This window comes from Phascolarctos cinereus, unplaced genomic scaffold (genome assembly GCF_003287225.1).
Source record: "Phascolarctos cinereus isolate Bilbo 61053 unplaced genomic scaffold, phaCin_HiC Scaffold_9;HRSCAF=440, whole genome shotgun sequence".
Classification (NCBI taxonomy): domain Eukaryota; kingdom Metazoa; phylum Chordata; class Mammalia; order Diprotodontia; family Phascolarctidae; genus Phascolarctos; species Phascolarctos cinereus.
The window spans coordinates 252217420-252240932 of NW_027556402.1; the positions used below are offsets into that span (position 1 = coordinate 252217420).

Genomic DNA, 23513 nt, shown 5'->3' on the forward strand with positions numbered 1-23513 from the left:
AGGGCATTGCTTCAGGCCTCAGCTCAACCACCTTGAGAGAGGAGTAAATGGAGGGAGCAGTAGGAGCAGATGATGAGATAAAAGGGGTGCCCATAGCCTCTGGGAAGCTTGCTATCCTGGAACCTGCAGCCAGCAGCACACAGAGCGCTGGGCCTGTCGGGGAGGAGGGATGCCTGGAGGAGCCTAGCTTCCCACTGGCCCAGGCAGGCCAGCTTGGCACCTTGGTCTACTGACATGTCATTCGCATCACCATCTTCCTCACACAGTTCATCATCTCTGGATCCCTCTCGTGGCCGCAGAAAAGCATCACACCAGTTGTCTGGTGAGTCCAAACACTGGTTGTCCTCCGATGAGGCTGGAGGTGGGACCGAAGGCCGGGCCCTGCCCAAACTCACTGAATTTTCACAGTAGTGACAGTTCAGGGGGTGGACAGAGCCCAAACTCTCCTCCCCCTCCAGTCTGGGAAGAAAGAACAGCAGAAGAAGGGGGTGGGGTGACTAGAGGCAGGCCTAGAAACTGTCTACTCTTGTGCAGTGGTGGGAAACTGAGGCAATTCATCCATGTGATTCTTAAATGTAGGGAAGGCCTCAATTTAAGAGCAGCTACAGGAACGTAGGATGAGGGTCCCCAGCTCCAACCTCTCCCTTCCAGCGGTGAAGTAAAGCTTCAAGGCTAGCAGTCCAGGGCACGGTGGCAGCACAAAGGGATGTATTTGCCCAGCCACTGGGGGAGTTCCTGCTGAGGGAGAAGAAGCCCAGCAAAACAATCGAACCGGCTGAGCACAACACTGCCGGCCATTACCCAGCCATTTTTGAATTTCAGGACAGTGCAGGCAGCAGACAATAGGCCTGGTGGCCCAAGGAGGTAGACCCACCAAGGCTTAGGAAGAGGAAGAGAGGAATGAACAGTGGCTGAAAAGGGAAATGATTCCCAGGCAGTCTTGTTCCTCCTCTGGGCCCCTCCTTAGCCATCTGGTGGGTAGGGACCCCTGTGAGGGCCGCCAAGGCCCTTAGAGCCACTCTTCTGGCCCCTCAGCACTTCTCTCCCCGTCAGGTCAAGAGCAGCCTGGGAGTGAACGTCATCAACATTATCGCTTCCTTTGCCGCCACGGCGATCCTGCTCATGGACTTTGGGGTAACTAACTGGGTGAGTCAGGCATGATCAGGGGTGTGAATACTGAAGGCCAGGGGGGCCATTGTGAAGCCAGGGTAATGCAAACACACACACACAAACACACCCCTCTGCTCATGGCGCTCCTGTGCCAAGAACGCTCCCATCTCTCCTTGTTGGCATTCAAGGCCCAGCCTCCACCACCACCTCCTCCCTGAAGCCTTCAGCTCCACTTCAGCCAGAGATCTCTCCTTGACATTCCATATTACTCCATTTGTAATGTGCTGATGGCCACATGGCAGCACTCAGACTGGTTTTATGGGTGCAGAGAGTGGGCCATCAGAGCACGACTGTCAAGTAACTTTCCCTGCCCCCCAATTCCCCTTCCCCTTTCTCTGCTGTGGCTCCCCCATTTCTTACACCAGTCAATGGCTACAGGGCAGGTGAGCTGATAATAATAATAGCCAGCACGTATACAGCAAAGCACTTCACACACAGGACCAGATTCCATCCTCACAACCACGCTGGGAGGGGGTGCTATTGTTATCCCCATTTTACAGATGAGGAAACTGAGGCTGAAAGAGGTTAACTGACCTGCCCAGGGTCACACAGCTAGTGAGTTTCTGAGGCAGGATTTGAGTTCAGGTCACCCTGACTCCAAGTTCAATGTTCTATCCAAACAGGTTGGCTCCTTAAGAAGGCATGGGCTTTTGTTTGTTGAGGCTTGGCCTAGGGAGAAAAGGGGTCAGAAACTTCACCTGAGCTATTGCTGCCCTCCAGTCCAAGGCACGGCCTTCTGGCTCCAGATGACTGTCTGCCGGAAGAGTTGTGGAGGTCATAAGGCGGCATAGTCACTGGAGACCTCCAGGGAGAAGCTAGGCCACTTGGTGGGAGGGGGAGGTAACGAGGCCCCCGACAATCCTGAGATTCTAGCTCTGATATACTACTCTGATATTCTGTTTTCCAAGATTCCTTCCAGTTGTAAAGTTCTGTGTCCTACTTTCTAAGGTTTCTCACAGCTATGGGCCTACTGTGTTCTATGTTCTAATATCCCTCCTAGCTCTGACATTCTATGTTCCATATTCTAAGGTCCTCTTCACTCTGACATTCTATATTCTATGTTCTAATATTCGTCCTCACTGACATTCTATATTCTATGTTCTAGGGTCCCTCACAACCGTGACCTATCTGTGATTTAATTATTTCGGTGACTGAGTGGTTTCATTTCTGCAGGATATGGACCAGGGATATCTGGCCGTGCTCACCATCTTTACTATCCTGTATTCTGTGTTCTATGTTCTAACATCCCTCCTAGCTTTGACATCCTATATTCTATGTTCTAACATCCCTCCTCACTCTGACATTCTATATTCTATGTTCTAAGGTCCCCTTCACTCCAACATTCTATATTCTATGTTCTAGGGTCCCTCACAACTGTGACCCATTGGTGATTTAATTATTTCGGTGACTGTGTGGTTTCATTTCTGCAGGATGTGCACCATCTTCACCATCCTGTGTTCTGTGTTCTGTGTTCTATGTTCTAATATCCCTCCTCACTCTGACATTCTATATTCTATGTTCTAACATGTCTCCTAGCTCTGACACTCTATATTCTGTTCTAAGGTCCTCCTCACTCTGACATTCTATGTTCTATGTTCTAAGGTCCCTGCCAGCTCTGACGTTCCATGTTCTACGTTCTAGGGTTCCTCACAACTCCGACCCGCCTGTGATTTAATCCTTTCAGTGACTATGTGGTTTTGCATCTGCAGGATGTGGGCCGGGGCTATCTGGCTGTGCTTACCATCTTCACCATCCTGGAGTTCTTCATTGCTGTTATCGCCACCTATTTCGGGTGCCAGGCGACCCGCTCCAACACCAATACGGTGAGTGCTTCCGTCCCTTTTGGGGTTTCTGTTGGATTTTTGGGGTGAGGGCGGAGGGTATCCTGAAAAGATTTCTGCCCCTTCCTTTAGAAGAGCTAACAATAATCCCAGCGACTCAGCAAAGACCCACATCCAATGCCAGGCAGGCCACAAGAAGAGGGCCAGGATTCGAATCTACTTCTTCTTCCTCAAAAGCCAGTGCCCTTCCTATCACACCAAAGGGGCTCTTCTTTCTAGCCTATTTGCTCATCTATGAACTAGGGCTATCATGAGGCCCAAACCCCTGTAACTCAGAGCTGAAAGGGCCTCGAGTGACCCTCTAGGCCAGCCCCAGCCCCTGACAACTCTCTTCTGGCTCAGCTGTCAAACCTCTGGCTTCCAACCCCGTCATTTGACCAAAACCACTGTCTCCAAGTCACTGCCTCTCACTTAACTGATATCTATGGGACTTTTCTCAAGCCTGACCCTTCCCGACAAGCTCTTGGCCACCCTTCATGAGGTCGATACCCTTCCCTCTCTCCTCTCTCTGTTTCTGTGGCTCACCTCTCTCTGGCTTCTCCCCTGTCTGACCACAGCTTTTCCATCTCCTTTTCGGGGGGATTACTCCAGGTCACACCACGAATGATGGGCATCCCTCACGGCTCTGTCCTGGGCTCTCCTGCCTTCTTTCTCCCAGACTTAGGGCAACAAGAGTCCCAAGTGCAGCCTGAACCAGATTAAAATGTAATAGGGAAATGTTTCACAAAATAAACAAAAATCCAACACAACACAGACCACATTAATTTGTGGTCTTCCACGCCGAGACGCATCCATTTCTAGTTGAGCTGGACACCACTGCGCTCAGGGTTGTCTCGCTTGGCGATCTCATCCGCTGCTGTGGGTCCGATCACCATCTCTGTGCAGACGATTCGCAGGTGTATGAACCCAGCCCCAATCCTCCAAGCGCTCGTCCTGTGTGACCAACTGTCTCTTGGATATCTCAAACTAGAAATCCTGTTACTGTTCTTACTTAGTTGTTTCTGTTGTGTCCGCCTTTTCATGACTCCATTGAGGGTTTTCTCAGCAAAGATACTGGAGTGGTTTGCCAGCTCATTTTACAGATGAGGAAACTGAGGCAAACGGGGTGAAGTGACTTGCCCACGGTCACACAGCTAGCAGGTGTCTGAGGCCAGGTTTGAACTCAAGGAGTCTTCATGACTCCAAGCCCAGTGGTCTGTGCACCATGGTGCCACCTAGCTGCCCACAAACTCTCACAAGATCTCTTGAAGGTATGCCCCTTCCAAACTCCTCTATGACTGTTGAGGGCCTCAGGCACCCAGGCTCACAACCTCCTTCTCTCACCGTGCCTATCGTTGCCACAGCTCTGGGGTGCACTTCCTTCTGTGTCCTCACACAGCCACCCCCAGGCCCCAATTATCTACCACCCACGCTTTTGCAATAATTGCTTTCTAATTGGTCTCCCTGACTCAAATCTCTCCCCTTCCCAATCTACCCTCCACTCAGCTGCGTTCAGATACCTCCAGTCTCCATCTGCCCTGTTCTCAAACTGTCCCCTTCAGTATTCTGAGGAAATATAGGCCGATCAGAATCTAAATTTTCATGAAGGATGCAGCTAGGAAAATCATCGGCTTGCTCACCCATTCCCAAATGCCACATGCCAAACCACGCCAGACACAAAGGAATCACAGTGAGTTTCTCTTTGCATTTGATTAGCAGAAAGAACACTGGATTTAGAGTTAGGCAAGACCTGGGTTCAAATTCCACTTCTGACAAGTATGGCTGTGGGCCAGCCATCTCACCTCTCTGAGAGCCTCAGTTTTCTTATCTGTGAAATGGGAATTATGATGCCCATCGTGCCTCCATCACACAGTTGGGAAGACCAAGAGAGCTGGAGCGTGCACTGCACAGTCGCTGCTCCCAGGGCGTCAGTAATTGTTTCCCAGCCTCCCCTCAAGGCTCAGCTCTGCTGCCTCCTCTCACCCGAGGCCCTTCCTGATGCTCCTGGTCAGTGGGCCCCTCTCTCCAGCCCAGAAGACATGAAAATATCATGAATGAAATCGCAAGTGTGGTCCCAACATGTATATCTGCATTGATTTATCTGCGCCCAGGTTTGCTTCTCCATCCCGTAGAATGTAAGCTCGTCGAGGGCACCATTGTTACCTTTTTATCTTCACATCCCCAGAGTTCACCCCAGTGCCTGGTGTGTAGGAAGCACTCAATTAGCGATAAGTGTTTGCTGGCATGGCTTGACCAGGGAGAAGGGAAGGAGACAGACGGACAGACAGACAGAGACAGAAAGACAGAGAGAGAAAAGAAGAAGAGGACGGAGAGTGAGAGACAGAGACACAGAGAGGAAAGAAGAGGGGGAGAGGAGAGAGAGAGACAGAGAGAACTTTTCTGCTTGGAGGCAGCATGGAGTACTGGACTTGAAATCAGGAAGAACCAGGTTCAAAGCCCACCTTGGGCACTTACCAGCTGTGTGACCCTGGGTAAGTCAACTGCTCTGTGCCTCAGTGTCCCCATCTGTTAAAACGCAGGGGTTGGTCCTGACCTCTAACGTTGCTTCCAAGTGGCCACAAGGGGGAGCTCTTGCACTAACTCCCGAGGATGAAGAAAGGCTAGCTGGTAACTCAATGTCCTTTCTTTACTTCCAGCAGTCCATGGTTTTCCTGCCCAATGCCTTCAGCACAGACTTCAACATCCCCAGCCCAGCAGCCACCCCACCCCCGGCTTACGACAACGTGGCCTACGCTTCCAAGGAAACCTCGGAGTAGATGAGAGCTGCCCCCCAGAAGCCACCCTCCTATCACAGCCCCACTCCAATCGTCCCCCCGCCCATGTCTGTGTCAGGCAGGTCAGCCAGCCTTGTGCCGAGGGTACTATCATGGAACGGGAGCTGAGCCACTCCAGGGGATGGCCGTTGTTACAAATAGGCTTGACACCAAAAATTTAGTATCAAGAAAATTTATTATAAAGAAAGTCCAGAGGATTTAGACGTTTCTGGCCAGAAGCGGGCTCCACCCCTCTTCAGGAGGGGTGGGCCCTGAGTGCAAGGGAAAGTGTGCTTTTATGCAGCTGAATTCGGCACGAAACCTCCCAGGCCGGGATTGGTCCATCCCTTCCCAGGTTACACCTTTCCTTACATGTTTCCCCTTGATATGCTCAAGTATGTTCCCCCTCCCTTGGTCATACGTCCCATGACTCGTTAATGAGGCTCTAATTTTATGCGGGGTGTGTCAGATAATAGTAATGAAGTTCATTAAGCAGGCGCACTAACATTTTTCAGGTGTCCTCAGGTTGACCCTAACTGGTCTGCGCTCGACCGCTGTCTTGATTTTGGGGTCTTCTTGGAACAATCCACTTACTTCCCATTGGTCAAGCCCAGCCCACCTACCGTGTACCACCTCCTGGGACCTTTGTTCTTTAAATCTCTGCATTATTCCACCTGTGGAAACTTAAGCCCTTCTAACTCTTAACAGCCATCCACGGTGTCCTGGGCCCATGGTCATTTCTCTCCCAAAAGATTGCCAGTGGGGGCAGTCACAGGGTTCCGCCATGTCTCTGGGTGCCCTGGCACACGGGGAGGCGGGATGGTGGAGTGGGAAGGACACTGGCCCCGGAGGCAGAAGGTCCCAGTCTTAGCTGCAGCTGCTTCTCTGACTTAGTAAGATCGGGGCAGATCACTGGCCTCAACTTCCTCCTCTGAAAGGAAAGGGTTGGGATTGAAAAGAGCGTCTCCAGCTCTGACCAGCAGCCTTCGAAGGTCCTTTCAGCTCACACATTCTACACTCCTATGACGGCTCTGAAGCCTACGTCTGAAGGCTCCTTCTGATAATCTAGGTTCTAAATTCTCTGACATCCTACAATTCTAAGGTTCCTCCCAGCTCTGACATGCCGGAAGCTAGGTGGTATAATAGTGCTGGACTTGGAGTCAGAAAGACCTGAGTTCAAATCCTGCTTCAAACACTTTCTAGCTGTGTGACTCTGGAAAAGTCAGTTAACCTCTCCCAGCCTAAGTTTCCCCATCTGTAAAATGGGGGTCACAATAGCACCTATTTCACAGAGTTGTTGCAAGGATCAGATGAGCTAATATATGGAAGAGCTTTGCAGGAGTTAGAGTGATATGCAAATGCTAGTATCATTATACATATTCCAAGGTTCCCTCCCAGCTCTGATGTTCTATGAGTATGGTTCATCCTGTAATCCCCTCATTTTACCAATCTGCTCTGTTGATGCCACCTAAAATAGTCCTACATTTCACATTCCCACCATCCAGTCATTCAACAGTCTTTGATGGCCTCTCAAATGTCCCAGACCACCGTATTTATAAGAGCAGATTCAGCTCTGTTGATTGACTGATTGATGGAGTTAGAAAACGCCTTAGAGACCATCACATTTGACCCCCTCGTTTCACACAGTCTAGTCTTCAGAGTCCTCAAGCTAAGAAAGAAATCACGGTATGTGTATTCTGGGTACCTGGCCCCAAAGGGTTAGTCCAAGTTCAGGAAAGGGCCCCAGGCATGAATACTGCCCTTCCTACTCAGATCCTTCCAATGACACCAGTCAGAAATCTGCTGAAAAAACGCACTTGATTGGGAGGGAGTGAAGTGACTGCCCCTCCCTGGGCCTCAGCTTTCCCTTCTGTGAAATGAAAAAGAGAGAATGGGAAGATTGAACTAGATCATCTCCATAGAGATAATTTCTCCTCTACCTTTTAGTTTTATGATCCCAAATCACAAGTGGAGGAGCTCAGACAAACGGAGAGGCCAGAAGCCCTAGGGGCCTCCGTCCCCACAGGTGGCTGAGAAGCTTCCTTCTCTGCTTCCTGTAAAGCCTCAGGGTGGGAGAGAAGCCAGAATGCTCCGTGGAGAGAAAGGGCAGGGCCAGAGTCAGGGAGCTGGGCTGGGGCCCCTTGCAAGGTAGCTCTGCCTACTGGTAAGTGCCTGGGTGGTTACTGATGCTCAGATACTGTGGGTGTCTGTCTATGTCTGCATGTGACTGTATCAACGATCGGAAATAAACTGTGTGGCTCAGACTCCCAATTGTGATTAGAATTATTTGGATAAACAAGATGGGGGAGGGATATGTGTAGGGAGGGGTCACTGGGGCCCAAAGAAAGTGTCCTGATTGATGAGTTTGAGCAAAGACCCCCTCTCCTCTTCCTCTTCCCTTTCTTCTTCCAACTTCTCTCCCCCATCTTCTGTCAGCTCTGGATGGTCCAGCCTGGACATTCCTCTTCTCCCTACCCCAGAAAGCTGGGATCCTGGGGTAACAGAGATAAGATTTTCCAAGACAGATCCAAGACGCTCTATTGTCCCAGTTTAGTCGTGGGAGCAGAGACCGCCCTCCACCTAACGCAGCTCGCCTCCTGAAAAGCTATGACATCAGTCCTCCATAACATCACAGACCAGGAGCCAGAAGGGACTTTGAAAGCCATCTTGTCGACCCAGACTTCAGAGATGAAGAAACCAAGGGCCCAAGGAGGCTGTGTGATTTGTCAGCAAGGCCTGCCACCCTGATTGTTCCAATATGCAAAGACCTCAGTGCATCCCACCCATCCCTAAGCCATCCCTTTGTCTGGCCCCCAATTCCTCGGGCCTACTGACCTCCTACAACAACACCCCACCAGCTACCATCATACGCCAGCATTAAGCCTTGAAGTTTCCACAGAACACTTTCCATTCAAACCTCCTCCCTCTGGGTTCTCCTTTCCTTTATCTCTAAGCAACAGCTCTATTTCCTCCTTCATTATGGTGTTTCCCTCTGTATCTCGCCTCCCTTTGCCCAGCCCAGGTCACTAGTCAGTAGGCCTTAGGATGTTGCCGCATGTCCCACCAAGCAGGGTCTGGAGAGGGGACAGAAGAAGAGTTATGATCCAGCTTGATGTCTTGGGAGCCAAGAGAATCAACGCCCAGGCCTTCCTGCCCTTGATCACCATTTAGCCATCAGTACAATACCTCTCCCTCATTCTTCCCTTTCTCTTCCTCCCCTGTCCTCCCAGTCTTCCTTCTAAATGCTGTTCCAACCACCCTCTCCTTTTATGGGCCTCTCTAATGGCACATAAAGGTCAAAAGTCAACACCAGCTCATAGGTCATTCCCCTCAGCACTGCCCCGGTCAGCCTCCCAGCCTCTCTGGCCTTGCAGGCAAGTGGCCTCATCTGTAAACTTGACATACAGCAGGATACGACCTTGGATTGTAGCCACGTGGCTACTTAGGGTTACTCAAGAGCTATGGGCCTCTTCAACTATCCTGCAAGAAGCTCCTAGCCCAGCTCCCTGACCCTGGCCCTCTGCTTTCTCTCCACAGACCACCATGGAGACTCTCCCTCCTCTGGTCCTCCTATAAAAGAAAGAAGAGAAGGGACCTTCTCAGTGACCTCTAGGGACAGAGGCCCTGGCACATCTGGCCTCTCCATTTGTCCAGGAGCTTCAGCTTATGATTTATAAGGCTGGAAGCGACTATGGAGATAATCTGGTGCAAACTTCCCTCCTTCTCTCCACAAGCTACCTCCAAAATCCATCCCTCTTTCCCTGGTCCCACACTTCCTCCAGCAGACTGGCCTGGCCGGCAGTGGAACAGCCGCACTGGTTCTGATCCCGGAGGCCCCACTGAAGTCACTTCATCTGGGCTCAACTGGGCTGGGCTGGGCCAGGGAACCAGCCGAAAGGAGAGCTCACTACTAGCTGGCCAGGGGCCTCCCCTTAGCGGTTAGGCTGCCTGGCACTCCTAGGGAGGGGGTCTCAGTGGTCCAGGAGGAAGAAAAGACCCTGGTGTTCTCTAAAGCTGGAATTCCTGCAAATCCTATCGGGAAGCTTAATCCCAGATGGTGAGCCTGACAGACAAGGGGAGGAAGGGGCACAGGAAGGAAAGGGAAAGAGAATGGATTTCACCCAATCACAAAATTTGAGAGTTGGAGGGATCTCAACGGTGGTCCAGCCCATCCCAAAGACAAAAACAGCCCCCACTATCACATACCTGACAAGCTCCTAGCCTCCAAGGAGAGGGAGCCCATCAACTAAAAGGCAGTCCTTTCCACGTCATATTGCTGACATGGGACTCACCCTGGGATGGATTTGATGATTTTATGGAAGACATAAAACAGGGAATACTGGATTTGGGAGTCAAGATATCTGGGACACAGTCCCACCCTGTGACTCAGTTTCCCTAGGTGTAAAATGGCAGGTTGGACACGTGATCTCGAGGTCCCTTCCAGTCCGGTCTCTTCCACCTACACTAGAACAGGAATTAGTTTGGCCTGACTATGCTTATTTGTTCCAAGGAGAAAATAAAACACTTGTTAATTGGAAAAAAATGCAATTTTAATAAAAGGCAAAAAGAACACTACCTCTGGAATCAGAGGCCTGAGATTCAAAACCTGTCTCTGACCACTGCTTACTACCTACATGCCTGGAGCAAATCACTTGTTTTGTCTGGCCTGGGGCCAAATTTGAACTCAGATCTTCCTGGCTCCCAGTCCAGTGCTCCATTCTCCAGGCCATCTAGGAGGGGCAGCTAGGTGGTGCAGTGGATAGAGCACTGGCCCTGAAGTCAGGAGGACCTGGGTTCAAATCTGACCTCAGACCAAATACTTGACACTTACTAGTTGTGTGACCCTGGGCAAGTCACTTAACCCCAATTACCTAAACCCCCCCCCAAAAAAAACACCCAATTCTCTTCAGCCATTGGCCAGCAGCTAGAACAACTGACTTGCCTTTCTGGCAGTGGTCTTTGGTTTTACTAGATTCTGGAGAGGGTGCTAACAAGGTGGTGCAGTGAACAGAGCACAGGGCCTGGAATCAGGAAGATGTGAATCAAATCCAGCCTGATACTCACTGGCTATGTGCCTTGGGTAAGTCACTTGACCACTGACGACCTCAGTTTCTTCATCTGTAAAATGGGAATAATAACAGCGCCTACCTCCCAGGGATGTTTTGAGGATCAAATGAGATGATCTTTATAAAGTGTTTAGCTTAGTAGGCCAGGCACATAGTAGGTGCTATATGTTAGCTACTCTTATTATTATTACTAGCCTACATCTTTTTTTTAAAGACAAGACGTATGTGAAAAAGGAGTGTCTTTTAAACATCCCATTAAGGTAGGAAAATTTTTTTTTAAATTATAACAGCTAGAGAAGAAAACAAATGGAAAAATATAAAGGGTCTTAAAATCCCTCCAGTCTGAAGACTAATGCTATTTCAAGACACTAAGTTATTGATCCCACTTATGACAATAACAGAGCCCCTCACACTGCTGCGGCCTGCCCCAGCCACCAAGAAGCACGTCTTTTCTCAGAACATCAATTTCCCCATCCAAAAATGACAGGGCTGGCGGGCTGGTCTCTGAGGGTTCTATCCCTTCCAGCATGCAATGGTCTCCTTTCCATGGAAGCAAAAGTCACAGTCTCTGCCCCAGGAGATTACTGTATAACAGAAAATAAACCAGCCACTAGGAGATACATGCTTTTTTGGCATCAGTCGCTTCAACTGCGGCCAGCTCACGGACAGGAAGTTCAGATGCAGCCAGCTAGCCCCGCTGGACGTAGAGGTCCTCGCTGGGGACTCACTAAATTCCCTCCTCCATCACCATCTCCGACAAAGGCATTTTCTTCTGGATGGACAGAGGGACCCAGGGAGATGCCTAAATGAGCTGGTGACAGTGCTCAGGCCTCCGGCCACCTCCTCATCACTGCTTTCATCAGAGGGGTTGAAAAGGGCCTTGGTCACAAGGACCTCGACAGTCTTCAGTCATGCTGGCGTGAATGGAAGAAGAGCTGGTGTTAATGTCAGAGAGCTGGGTTCAAATCCTAGTTCTGCTATTTTCTACCCATTTGACCTCAGGCTCCTCATCTGTAAAATGAGAGGATCAGACTAGCTAACCTTTGACTCTACATCCGAATCTAGGCTCCTACACGATGAGGGGTAAAGGTAGTAGAGGCAGTGTATATGACAGAAATGGAGCCAGGGACAGATATTCCACATTCAATAAATCAATAAATGTCATCCTAGGCACTAGTCAGGAAGCAGGTCAGAAAGAACGTACAACTTGAAATCAGAAGACCTGAGTTCAAGTCCTAATTCTAATATTAATAGTTATGTGACTCCAAACCTCAGCTTTCTCATCTGTGAGGTGGGTATTGGAGTATATGCCTGTATTAACCACCACACACGCTTTGGAAACCATAAAGTATAAAAAGAAGTGGACTATTACTTAAGCAACCATTGCATATTTTGCTAAGAGCTGGGAAGGGACCTACATTCTAACAGAAAATAAATTAAAAATAAAATTTTTAAAGGATATTTTATTTTTAAATTTTTTTTTAATTAAAAAGAATCAGAAAGCATAAGTCTTTCCAATAAGATCAAGGGTGAGGCAAGCATGCCCACTATCACCACTTTTATTCAATAGTGTATTAGAAATGCCACTATACCATTAAGAGAAGAAAAAGAAATTGAAGAAATTAAAAAGCAAATAAAAAGAAATAGGACATCACCAGTCTATAAGGTCCTAGTATTCCCTAGTTCCTCCCCTCAATCCTACCTCAACCTACCCTGCAACCCTCAAGGAACCTACAATCAAGGCACCCTCCCCATCCATCCTGCTGTAGCGATAGGAAGCCGCCTGAGTAAGGAAAGAGGCAGAAGTGGGGCTGCTGCATCACCTAGAGCCGTAATTTATGCGAAAGGGGACTTTGGTACAGCACCCGCAATTACAGGGGAAGGCAGGTCAGGAACAAGAAACAGAAGTGAGCGTGGATGAGGATCTAAAGTCTGACCCAGAGAGCTTGCTGTTTCGTTTCCAGCAGGCAAGAGGAGGGGGCAGAAAGCCAACTGAGAGCAGATCCAGCCAAAGGCAGAGTGAGTAGCCCTTTCCAAATCTCGTACGTTCTCATGGACTGGCAGAGCCGGGAGGGCCCTGGGTCACAGGACACAAGGTGTTAGAGCCCTGTGAGACCTCAGACCACAGAAGGGCAGAGCTGGAAGAAAGCTTACCTAGTTTAGGCAAAGCCCTTCATTTTACAGACCGGAAGAGAGGGAGTGACTGGTCCAAGGTCATTCATCAAGTCCACTGAAGTTAGGGGTCTCCAAACTTTTTTGATCGTGCATCTCTATCAGCAAAAAATCTTGAAGCATGAACCACACCCTCCCAAGTGTATATGCACTTATTTAAAATTGTACGGATGTTCTACTGTACAAATAAGTATGCACATTGTAAAAATTTTGCAAAAATACTCATTTTTAAAGGATAAAATAAAGATGAAATGACATTTATTCCTAGCATCAACAGGGATTCATTGGACTTTATTGAACATGGGAGAACTATACTTTAGGAAAATAACTTTGGCAGCTGCCATAAGGATAAATTAGAGGGGAGGGATATGAGGCACGGAAACCAAACAGAAGGCACCAGGGGTGGGGGGGCCATGCCTCTAATCCCTCTACTGGGGAGACCAAGGCTGGATCTCTGGAACTTTAGGTTGCACTTCTGAGCTAAAGTGGACGGAATCGATTGGTGTCTGCACTACGTTTGTTATTAATGTGGGGGTGGGGTGAAGCCAGGTTGCTAAGAAGGGGTGAACCCTTCAAGTCAAGCTCATCTGCAGATCAAAGTGGGACCAGGCCTGTGGGTAGCCTCTAGCCTGGTGAGAGGGAGAACTAGTCTGTTAAAAAAAATAAGACTACTGCAGTAGTCTGTATGAGAGGTAAGGAGGTCTGTCCTAGGCTGGTTGCTGTGTTAACAGAGAGAAGAGGACAGACATGAGGGACATCTTTGTGGTTCAGTCAGGTCTGGCTCTTCGGGGCCCCACTGGGGTTTTCTTGGCAAAGATGCTGGAGTGGCTTGAATATTGGTTGAAGGGGCATTCCTGAACCAGAATCAATGGATAATGGGAGGTGACATCACATTTGCAAAGGGCTTTGGTCCTCCCAGCAGCCCCGGGCTGGCAGGGATAAACAAACTGAGACTCCGGAGATGAGTTGACATGCCTCAGGTCACACGGCCAGCAAGAGTAGACTCAAAACTGGCCTGACGTCCCAGCCTGATGCGCCCTCCATGATGCCCCAGTGGGGTGAGCTACGCCTGCCCAAGGGAGATGCTGAGACCTGGAGCAGGCCCAGAGAATGCTTACCCTCGATCCCAATCCCATCCTCCTTCCTTCCTCCTGAGATCAAAGTCCCTCTGTCCATTCCGCATCTTGCACACTCATTTTCCTGGCCTTGATGAGCCATCCTACTATCTCTATCTCCTACTATCTCCTGAAAGGCCTGTGCCCACAGACAAACCAATCTGCTTCGTGGTACAATGAAGAGATCTGAGCCACAAGAGGTCTGGATTCGAATCCTGACTCGGCCATCCACTTACCTGAGACCTTGGGCCAATCATTTCACCTCTACTGGCCTCAGTTTCCTCATCTGTTCAATGAAGGGGCTGGACTAGATCTCCATGGTCTCTTCCAGTTCAAATTCTATAATTCTTATCCCCACACTTGAAATAAAAATAATGTTTCAAAACACTTTACAAGATTAATCCTTGAACCTCATTACACCTCCCTATGAAATAAATAGTATCTCCCTGGTAATATTATCTCCATTTTACAGATAAGGAAAATGCAATTCAGAGAGGTTAGTTATTATTTCCATGTCTATAATAAGGTATCAGAGTTGGATTTTGAACCCAAGGCTTCCTCAGTGCAAGACCTGCATGCCCCACGATGCTTCTCAAAAGACATTCTCCAAGCAGCGCAAGGAAGTCGCTTATTTGCTTTAGGAAGCCAGGTGGCGTCATAGCGAACAGAGTGCTTGGGCTTGGAATTGGGAAGATTCATCTTCATGAGTTCAAATCCAGCCTCAGACACTTAGTAGCTGTGCGACCCTTCGAGAGTCACTTTACCCTGTTTGCCTCAGTTTCCTCATCTGTAAAATAAGCTGGAGAAGGAAATGGCAAACCAGTATCTTTGCCAAGAAAACCCTAAATGTGGTCACAAAGAGTCAGAGACAACTGAAAAACCAGGCATAGCGAGGAGCTGGGGGCTTGGGGCTGTCTCTCCGATGTCTTGCTACCTCTAAACCATCAACGAATAAAGACACTTGTCTGTGGTGGGGGGGCCAGAAGCTTCAAAATGTGGCTCCCCAAACTAGCCCATCCAGAGAGTGTAAAGCCTTACCAGGGTTGTCCGGTCCCCTCCCACAGAAGAGCCCGCTAACAAAAGCAGTCTTCTGACCCCATACTCAGCTGACTCCCATTCTCGCCCACGGTGGGCCGAAGATTATTTGCAACGTTGCTGCAAACTGACTGAGTGGTTAGTGGCCTTGCTGGGCCACGGTTGAGCAACCTTGAGTGAGACTTGTTTTAGCAGTGGGGTCTTCCCTTTCTCAGAATGGAGTTCCCACTTTTCCCACTTTCCCCCTAGAATGAGGGGCAGCTTCTCCCATATGGAAGACACACATTTCTAGAAGCCCCCTACAGGCTATGATCTCTGTGAGGCATTATTTCTGCTGAAATTGCCGTCCAAGATCCTTTCTGCCAGATTTCCCCCCAGCAACTGAGCAGGGTCAGGAGTAGAGCGAGTCGAGTTGGAGTTGACCTCGAGCGCGCACACACACACACACACACACACCCCTGGCAAGGGCACAAACTGCTTTTAGAGTTGGAGGTTCTTCCTACAGCTCTTGACATAAAACAACAAAACTCTGATAGCAGCTCTATAAAGTGCTTCCCCCACATCCTACATGTGCTCCTGGACCGTAGAAAGATAACTAACACTAACTCTATTTCTTCCCCAGGGCAGAGCACCATCCTTGGCACCAGGGCAATGGCAGCTGCCGGAGAGAGAGTGTACATAGTTACTGGTCAAGTTGGGTGCCTGGTGGTACCCACTAGCATGGTGCGTCCAAAACAGAAAGCTCCAGTTCAGGACTGGATCGGGGAGACTCCACACTCTGGATTCTTCCTTCAGGAAGACAGACACCGAGGAATCTGGAGGAAGGCAGGGCCTCTCACAAAGCTGGGAGTAAGTTTTGTTTTCTGTTGGTGATGATTCCACAAACTTGGCTTTAAGAAAAAAATCAATCACTGCATTTTGCTATAATTGGTTTTCTTTACCATCCCATGTCTTTGATTTTATGCATTTAAAAATATTACTCCTAGAAGGGGTCAGTAGGTTTCATCAGAGTGAAAGGGACCCTGACAAAGGGATCCCTACCAAAAAAACAACTAGAACCCAGCTTATGGGGAAAGGAGAGCTGTCCTCCAGAAAGAGCATCCTCAGCGGCTTGGCCCCAGAGGGCAGAGCCAATGCAAGGGGCCAGATGTGGGCTGGAAGTGAAGAAAAACCCCCTAACAATGAGAGTTGTCTAGCTACAGGCCGGGCTGCTTATAGAGGCCACGGGCTCTTCCGATCTTCCTTAAACACTCGTCAGGACATTATCAACAGGGCTCCTTCTCAGGTAGGAACTGGAAGAAGTGGGTGCTGAGATCCCTTCCAGTCTCACTCCCCACCTCCATCCCCAATCAGTCTGGTAATTAAAAGACTGGGAAGCGTGGTAGAGGCTGAAACAGAAAAGCTTCAGGTGAGCCTATCTCCCACCCCAGAGTTAGTAATAAACTGACTATATGACCTCTGGGCCATCTAATCATTGAGTGGTAGTAATTACCATTTCTCATCTGTAATGCGCAGAGAGGTGGTGCTGGAGAGTGGATAAGAGGCAGCCTCAAAGTCAGGAAGATCTGGATTCAAGTCCTACCTCAGACACGTGTGGGCTGGGTGACCCTGGGCTAAGTACTCAACATCTCAATGCTCCAGACCCCTCTCCCAGACTACAGGTTGTAAAGCAACTTCTTGGATTCCAGATCCCAAGTCCTTTACTCTTAGCTCCATGAAGCTGCTTGTATCCTGTGAATTTAGGGGGGGTGTGGCATGGAAGATTAGCAGGAGATCCAATCTGCTACATGTATTCCTAGTCAATGTGACTTGTTTCAATAAGCCAGCAGGGAGAGGAGGGGGAGTGAGGGTCCAGAGCCAGTCCCTGGGACCTCAGTGTCCCCAACCCAGTGCTTACCAGCAGGCGTGATTGAGTATCATTGTAACTCAGGAGCCTGGCTCACAACGTGTGCTGCACTGTGTCCCTAGCCCCCTTGCAAATGGACCTTCTCTCCCTGCGCTGACGGTCCCATTCTTTGCCCCCAGGTCTTTCGGATTGTGAATGCCTTGCTCCATATCACCGTAGGGATCTACCTGGCAACTGCTGTGAAAAATCTCCACCTGGTTGCGATGAAGTCTTGGTACCCATTTTGGGGAGCATTCTTTGTGAGTATCATGGAGGCAAAGGCCAAAGGCCAGCTGGGTCTGTTTTCTCATCTGTACAGTGAAAGTTGGGAAGGGGACAGGTTGTAATTTTATCCCATTGGGTTGGGTATCTCTCCACTTCTGGAACTGGGGGACCTACGTGAAGAGGAGCAGGCAGGCCTGTGATTTCATCAATTTGGGCTCACTTCCCAGTGCGAAAACTCCCTTCATTGAGGCAGATCAGCAACTTATCCATAACTTAAAACCTTAGAGAGGGCCAGATATTGAGAAAGTGACTTGCCCAGGGTCACACAGCTGCCTAGCCAGGGACACATTGCAGCTCACATTCTGAGCTAAGCGCCTGAGTTAGAACAATACACAATCGCATCTGATAGTAAGCACTGGGTTGGGGACACTGAGGTCCCAGGGACTGGCTCTGGACCCTCCCTCCCCCTCCTCTCCCTGCTGGCTTATTGAAACAAGTCACATTGACTAGGAATTACACCACAGAGCTTCACATTGTTGAACGATTCATCAAATTATTATTATATTGTGTTATATTATAATACTGTTAGTTATTGTTAAATCTGCACTCCAACCTCGCCAACCAGACATCTTGCCCAAAGAAGAGAGTTAACACCAATGGGAGAAAGTGTAAGGTGAACCACGGAGTCTTCTCTGGGGAGGGACTTGGTGAATTCTGAGCAAATGCTGACTTCTTTCCAATTCTACTAAAAGGAATCCTAGTGATCACTAGCGACTAGATTCTAGTCTAACCTAGGCTAACCTGCTTGCTTTATAGAGGAGGAAAGTAAGCCCCAGAGGTGTTAAGAACCCACCCCAGGGCCACACAGCTAGTACATGGCAGATAAGCTCTGGTCCAAATCCAGGGTGCTTTCCAGTGAGGCACACTGCCTCTCCCGGGTCTGGGGGTACATAGAGCTTGGGTTGTGTGTCCCTGCACACTCCAAGGCCATGTGGCCAAGGGTAATGCAGTCTCAGAGTTAACATGGCCCTGGGCTCTGTGCCCCTTTGGGAGGAAAGGGGAGTGACAAGTCACCTCTGGGGCCTCTGATGATTTCCCCTGTTGTTTCCAATCTGGTCCACAGTTCCTCTGTTCAGGGGCCTTGCTGATAACCATGGAGAGAGGAAGGAAGATGAAGCTGGTGAGTTCCTTTCCAAGCCTTGAGTGATTTCCAAACGAAGATGAGCCCCAAGTGACCAGAGAGTACAGGAGGGCCTCCCATACTTCATCTGGCCCAGACAATGCTTGCTTTGCTTGGATTTAGCCTCCTCCTCTCCCAAGGGAGCATCTGTACGCAGTTACCTAAAATGGGCATAGGATGGTGGAAGGAGGCCTGACGCGCCATTCTACCAGAAAAGTACAACATGCCCCCTGCCCTGGGCAAGACCGTGAAGAATGTGGTTGGTGCACTGGTCACACATCAGTACCTAGCCTCCTCTTCCTGTGTTCTTACCCCAGAAAAGTAAGGGACTCAGCCCCACTAAAGTGGCAATGCCTAAATGAAGCTTGGGGCCTTTAAATGAAATCTTTAAATAAACGACCCTTGCAGTAGGGCACAAAGGAAGTTCTTAACCTAAAGGAAGGTCTCTCCAATAGAAGCGGTATAGCAGGCTGAGGAACGAAATCTTTTCGGGATAGGGCAGGTCCTTTCCATTCATCCACGGTGTCTCTCGGTAAAGCCAGCCCCAGGTTATGTTGTGTGCATGTGAAAGGGAGCTGGTTTGCTAGCCACATTCCAATGTGGCTCAAACTCCTCTGGCCCATCGATGAGGTCGGCTGGGAGTATGGAGCTGGAAACCAGTTAGAAGAGAGATGTGGGAATGCTCAGACTTGCTGACGCTTCCCTCTTCCCCTCCTCTGTCCATTTCACGCAATCTACGAGGCACATCACCCTGGAAAGGGAGGAGATTTTGGTAACCTATGACTATGAATCTAAGGACGCCAGAGCTGGGAAGATGGCAGAACCTAGAATGTGGAATGGTGGAGCTGGGAGAGGCCTCGGTGATCATGTATCCAACATCTTCCATCTACAAACAGGGGAAGAAAGGCCCAGGCAGGATCTGGAGCAGAAGCCAAGCCTCCAGCTCTTTGACTTCCTAACATGGGCTGTGTTTTTTTTTCCCTTGCAGAAGACTTTGACCGTGACTGTGAGCATCGTGGACTGCTTCTGCGCACTGTGTGGGATCTTTATGTTCATTAAGGATTTATTTTGGGAGCGTTCCTTTGAATCCCCAATCTGGAGGCCTTATCCCTTCTCCATGGTGAGTGTACCTCCTCCAGAAACAGGAAGTCAGCTGAGCTTAGAGGGAGCATGAGATCTGGGGACCCTGGATCTGTGCTGCTCTGGGCTTTTTCTTGGGGAGAAGGGCCAGGAGACCCAAAGCCAACATCATCATTCCTGGTATCACAGAATGTCAGAGCAACAAATGACCTTAGACATCATCTACTCCTCCTCATTCAGGAAGTATCAGGGGTGGAATTTGAACCCAGGTCGTCTGACTTATCTCACTAGACCACTATGCCAATTTAGTAAGTGTGTGACTTTGGGCAGGTCACTTAATCTTGGACTAGATGGCCTCTGAACCTTCCTGTGCCTCAGTTTCCTCATCTGTAAAATGAAGGAGTTGGGCTTGACGACCTCTGAGGTCCTTTCCAGCTCTGGGTCTGTGATCTTTGGCAGTCCAAGCTCTGACTGAAACACTAGGAATTCCAGTTGGCTGGGGTTTTTTTCCTTTCTTTATCCTGTTCCCCAGTTCTGTTAGGTAAGCCACAGTAACGTTCAACCAGGATGAGCATATTCCCAAGTTTCCAGGCTACTGTTGCTCCCTCTTCCTCATCGCCCTCAAAAGTTCGGGTCAGTCCCCTGGCCACATGCTTCATTACCCTTTGGGGTACAGCAACAGGACATTCTTGGCTTGGAGATCTGTGTTCACTTGGAGGTTCTAGGGAGCCCCTCCTGGCTTGCACATGGAACGCATTAAACTCATTCCATTTCTTTTTAATCATGAACTTTTCACCGTGAACAGACATACACGAAGATCAGGAGACGAGTCTCACGTGAAACCCTGCACCCTCGACAATGATGAATCAGCAGGACTCTAAGTCCCCTTCCTGGGGCTCTGAACTTGCCTTAATTTTCTGCAGAAACGTTAAATTCAACCAAGACAGGCAGGGAGAGTTCCTGCTTCTCTCCATCTATACCCTCCCCAGGTTTAAAAAACAAACACTGAGCCGTGTCCTCGCTCTTCCCTGACTGAGCCCAGCCCAATGTTGTGAGTCAGCTGCACTATAGGCATCCCGCAGCCCCACCCCTCTGACTCTGCCTCACTGGCATCAGGAGGCATGAGTGCGAGTCCCTGCTCTGAGACCCTCTAGCTGCATGGCCCTGGGCAAGTCACTTCCCTCTCCGTGCCTCAGTTTTCTCATCCATGAAAGGGGATGGTGCCGACATCCACAACAATGGATGTCGCTCCCAGGGTCGTGGTGAGGAAAGCGCTTTGCAGGTCCTAAGTTGGGACGGCAAGGGTGCTGTTTCTTGTTTCAGGTGCACCTGCAGAGGCTTGAATTGGGATTGCTGGTCTTCTCTAGCCTTGAGGTCTTTGCATTCATCTGTACCATGAGTTTATTGTACAAGATGGAGCTGTCATCAGAGGTGAGTTCCACTGTGCCCGACAGGGGGCAATCATACGTGGGGCTCTGAAAATTCAGGATGAGTCCACTGTGGGAGACAGCAGCCAAAAAGCCAGCATGATAACATCACAGGGGCCCAGAGGATCAGGGACAGGAACGAGAGTCAGGAAGACTTGGGCTCAGATCTCACCTTAGACAACAACTACAACAAAAGTAATAGCTAGCATTGCTATGATAATAATAATCATAATAATAACTAGTATTGATATAGTGCTCTAAGGTTGGCAGATCAGTTTTAGATATTACCCCTTTGACTTACTTAGCTATGCAACCCTGGGCAAGTCACTTACCCTGTATGCCTCAGTTTCCTCATCTATAAAAGGAGAGGGGTGGATTCAGTGACCTCTGAGGTCCTTTACAGTTCTAGATTTATGATCTCATAACTTCTCCAGATAAGACTGGGACATCTTACCATGGTACCAGGCTGTTTCCTGGACTTTGACCCCAGAATTGCTGATTACTTCCATAGCCTTCCAGGTAGACACCCTGGGTTAGGATGCACGAGTGTAACTTTTACTTTAGCAATGGAAGACTTGGCAGGAGATGATTAGGAGGAAGATGGAAGAAGGGAGAGTCTAGCAAAGGATGTCATGGAGACAGAGACACTGATGGAGAACAGTGGACTGATTGACTCCTTCTGAACTTGAAGGAATCTCAGAGACCACCCAATGTCAACAGTTTCTAACATCAACTACTCAAGGGCCCTCTAGTGACCATCCTTTTACAAAGGAGAAAATAGAGGCCCAGAGAAGAGAAGTCACTTGCCCGAGGTACTCATCTGTGGCAGAATCTGGATGAGAATCCAGGGGGGTTCTTGAGGGAGGCATCACAGTGGCTGATCTCTGGGCAGAGGACCTGAATTTAAATTCTTGCCCTGCCACTTACTACCTGTGTGGTCTTGGGCCTCAGTTTCCTCTTCTGTGAAATGGGAAGGTGGGAGATAGAGTGCAGCCAAAAGAGCAGCAGACTTGAGGTCAGAGGACCAGAATTCAAATCCCTCCTTCTGATGCTTACTCTGTGTGACCTTGAGCAATTCACCCACTGTTTCCTGTTCTGTAAAAGGAAGGGCTTGGACCAGCGGGCCTCTCCAGTCCCCTCAGCTGTAGATCAATGATCCCGAGTCCTCCTCTGCTTCCTTCCTTCCCATGGTATCACCACCCAAGAACGGAGGTGGTGGATAGCATCACTGCACTGACCTTGCCTACTCTCTTTCTCAGGTGAAGGAGGACTCCATTGGCTCATCACCTCCAGTGCACCCAGATGACCCAGCTGCTCCTCCTCCAGCCTATGAAGACATAGCTCGTGATGACAAGAAAGAAGGGGCAAACCCCTGACTAACCAGAGACAAGAGGCTGTCCCTCACTATGGCACTCTGTCCTCCTTCCTTGTGTTTGTCATTGAGGAAGCCTCACCTGAATAAAGGAGGAAGCAGGAAGGGTGGGAAAGTGGGGTAACTAGGACTTTCTGTACCTGCGTATAAGCTCCAGGCACTGTGTCCTGGCCCCAGTCTTCCTTGGCCTCTCCACCTCTCCCCCTTGGTCTTCATTCTTTGTTTTTTTGGATACTGGTCCTCCCTATCCTGCTGACCCCACCACTGATGGGTCCAGAAGCTTTGGCCTGCTCCATTTCTGCCCTGGGTCAGTTCACTCCTCCCTAGGCAGTCCAGCATAATTTAAAGGGTTGCCTACCCTCCTCCCCTACCAGGGCTCCCCACACTTGTGTGGGACTTGGTGAAGGTGCCCAATCAGCTTTAGCTCCACTGCAGCTCAAGAGATTCACCAGCTTCAGATTCCCCAGGAGTAAGGGATGATAGGCAGATGCCACCACGCCTGGTCTTTCCCCTTGTTGACTCTAGGAAGGAGAGCACCACAGCAATGCCAGGGCCCCTGCCACATCAGCTGCCACCAGTGGGCAGGAGGGGTCTGGACATATTTCTAACGTGAGGCACTTGCTTCTGAGCTGAGCTTATAACCCTGGCTGCTGATCCTTAGAAACCCTCATGGCCCCATCATACAACTGCCCCATCACAGGCATAGGGGAGATGAAGTCTATGTGGCATGAAGGACGGCAAATCTAAGACGAAATGTTTCGGACAGTTCCCTTAGCAGAATCCACTCTATCCACTACATCTCCATCCCATTGGTATTTGGGTGGAGAAGGGGTTTAAGAGAAGTGAAGTCTTCAGAGCCTAGCACCTCAAAAGATGAACTGATTCTCTCCACAGGTCCCTCTTGTCTTATGGCTTTCTCCAATAAAAGGTAGAACATTAGTGTCTCCTCTGGGGTTGGGTTTGGAGGCAGAATCTTTAGGGCCACATTCCCTAGAGTTAATATTCCAGGAGAGGGCAGCCATGTTGGTGAAGGCCTTGGTTCCAGCACAGGAGGAGGGGCTGAAGGAACTGGTGAACTCCGCCTAGAGAAAACTTGAAGGTAGTTGTCTTCCAAGTATCTGAAGACCTACCACAGGGAAGAAGGAACAGGCTTCTTCTTGTTTGTCCTCCGAGAACAAAACCAGAAGCAATG

The 23513-nt window shown here is 49.4% G+C and overlaps 2 protein-coding genes and 1 long non-coding RNA gene across 3 annotated transcripts in view; 2 read left to right on the forward strand and 1 right to left on the reverse strand.

Annotated features, from left to right (window-relative positions):
* Positions 1-5767, forward strand: part of MS4A15 (membrane spanning 4-domains A15) — a 10631-nt gene extending 4864 nt beyond the window's left edge. The window contains 5 exon segments of the mRNA XM_020976057.2: positions 267-285; positions 288-322; positions 1054-1146; positions 2880-2993; positions 5651-5767. Coding sequence (XP_020831716.1) covers positions 267-285; positions 288-322; positions 1054-1146; positions 2880-2993; positions 5651-5767 — 378 coding nt within the window.
* A 4529-nt stretch (positions 5768-10296) lies between these two features.
* Positions 10297-18766, reverse strand: LOC144455152 (uncharacterized). The gene is made up of 3 exons (XR_013483846.1): positions 18337-18766; positions 14354-14476; positions 10297-11744 (listed from the first exon to the last, which is right to left on the reverse strand). It is a non-coding gene; the product is annotated as an uncharacterized LOC144455152 (long non-coding RNA).
* Positions 15720-23260, forward strand: MS4A10 (membrane spanning 4-domains A10). Its single transcript, XM_020976140.2, has 6 exons — positions 15720-16001; positions 17178-17297; positions 18386-18442; positions 19431-19562; positions 20846-20953; positions 22209-23260. The coding sequence occupies exons 1-6, from the start codon at positions 15804-15806 to the stop codon at positions 22323-22325; spliced, it is 732 nt and encodes a 243-aa protein (XP_020831799.1). The 5' UTR covers positions 15720-15803; the 3' UTR covers positions 22326-23260.
* Positions 23261-23513: the final 253 nt, after the last annotated feature.

Excerpts from the sequence above, each read along its gene's own strand:
- MS4A10 (XM_020976140.2), top strand. The coding sequence starts at position 15,804 with ATGGCAGCTGCCGGAGAGAGAGTGTACATAGTTACTGGTCAAGTTGGG. Across the intron at positions 16,002-17,177 it reads GGCCTCTCACAAAGCTGGGA|GTCTTTCGGATTGTGAATGC; the intron begins GTAAGTTTTGTT and ends CTTTGCCCCCAG. Across the intron at positions 20,954-22,208 it reads AGATGGAGCTGTCATCAGAG|GTGAAGGAGGACTCCATTGG; the intron begins GTGAGTTCCACT and ends TCTCTTTCTCAG.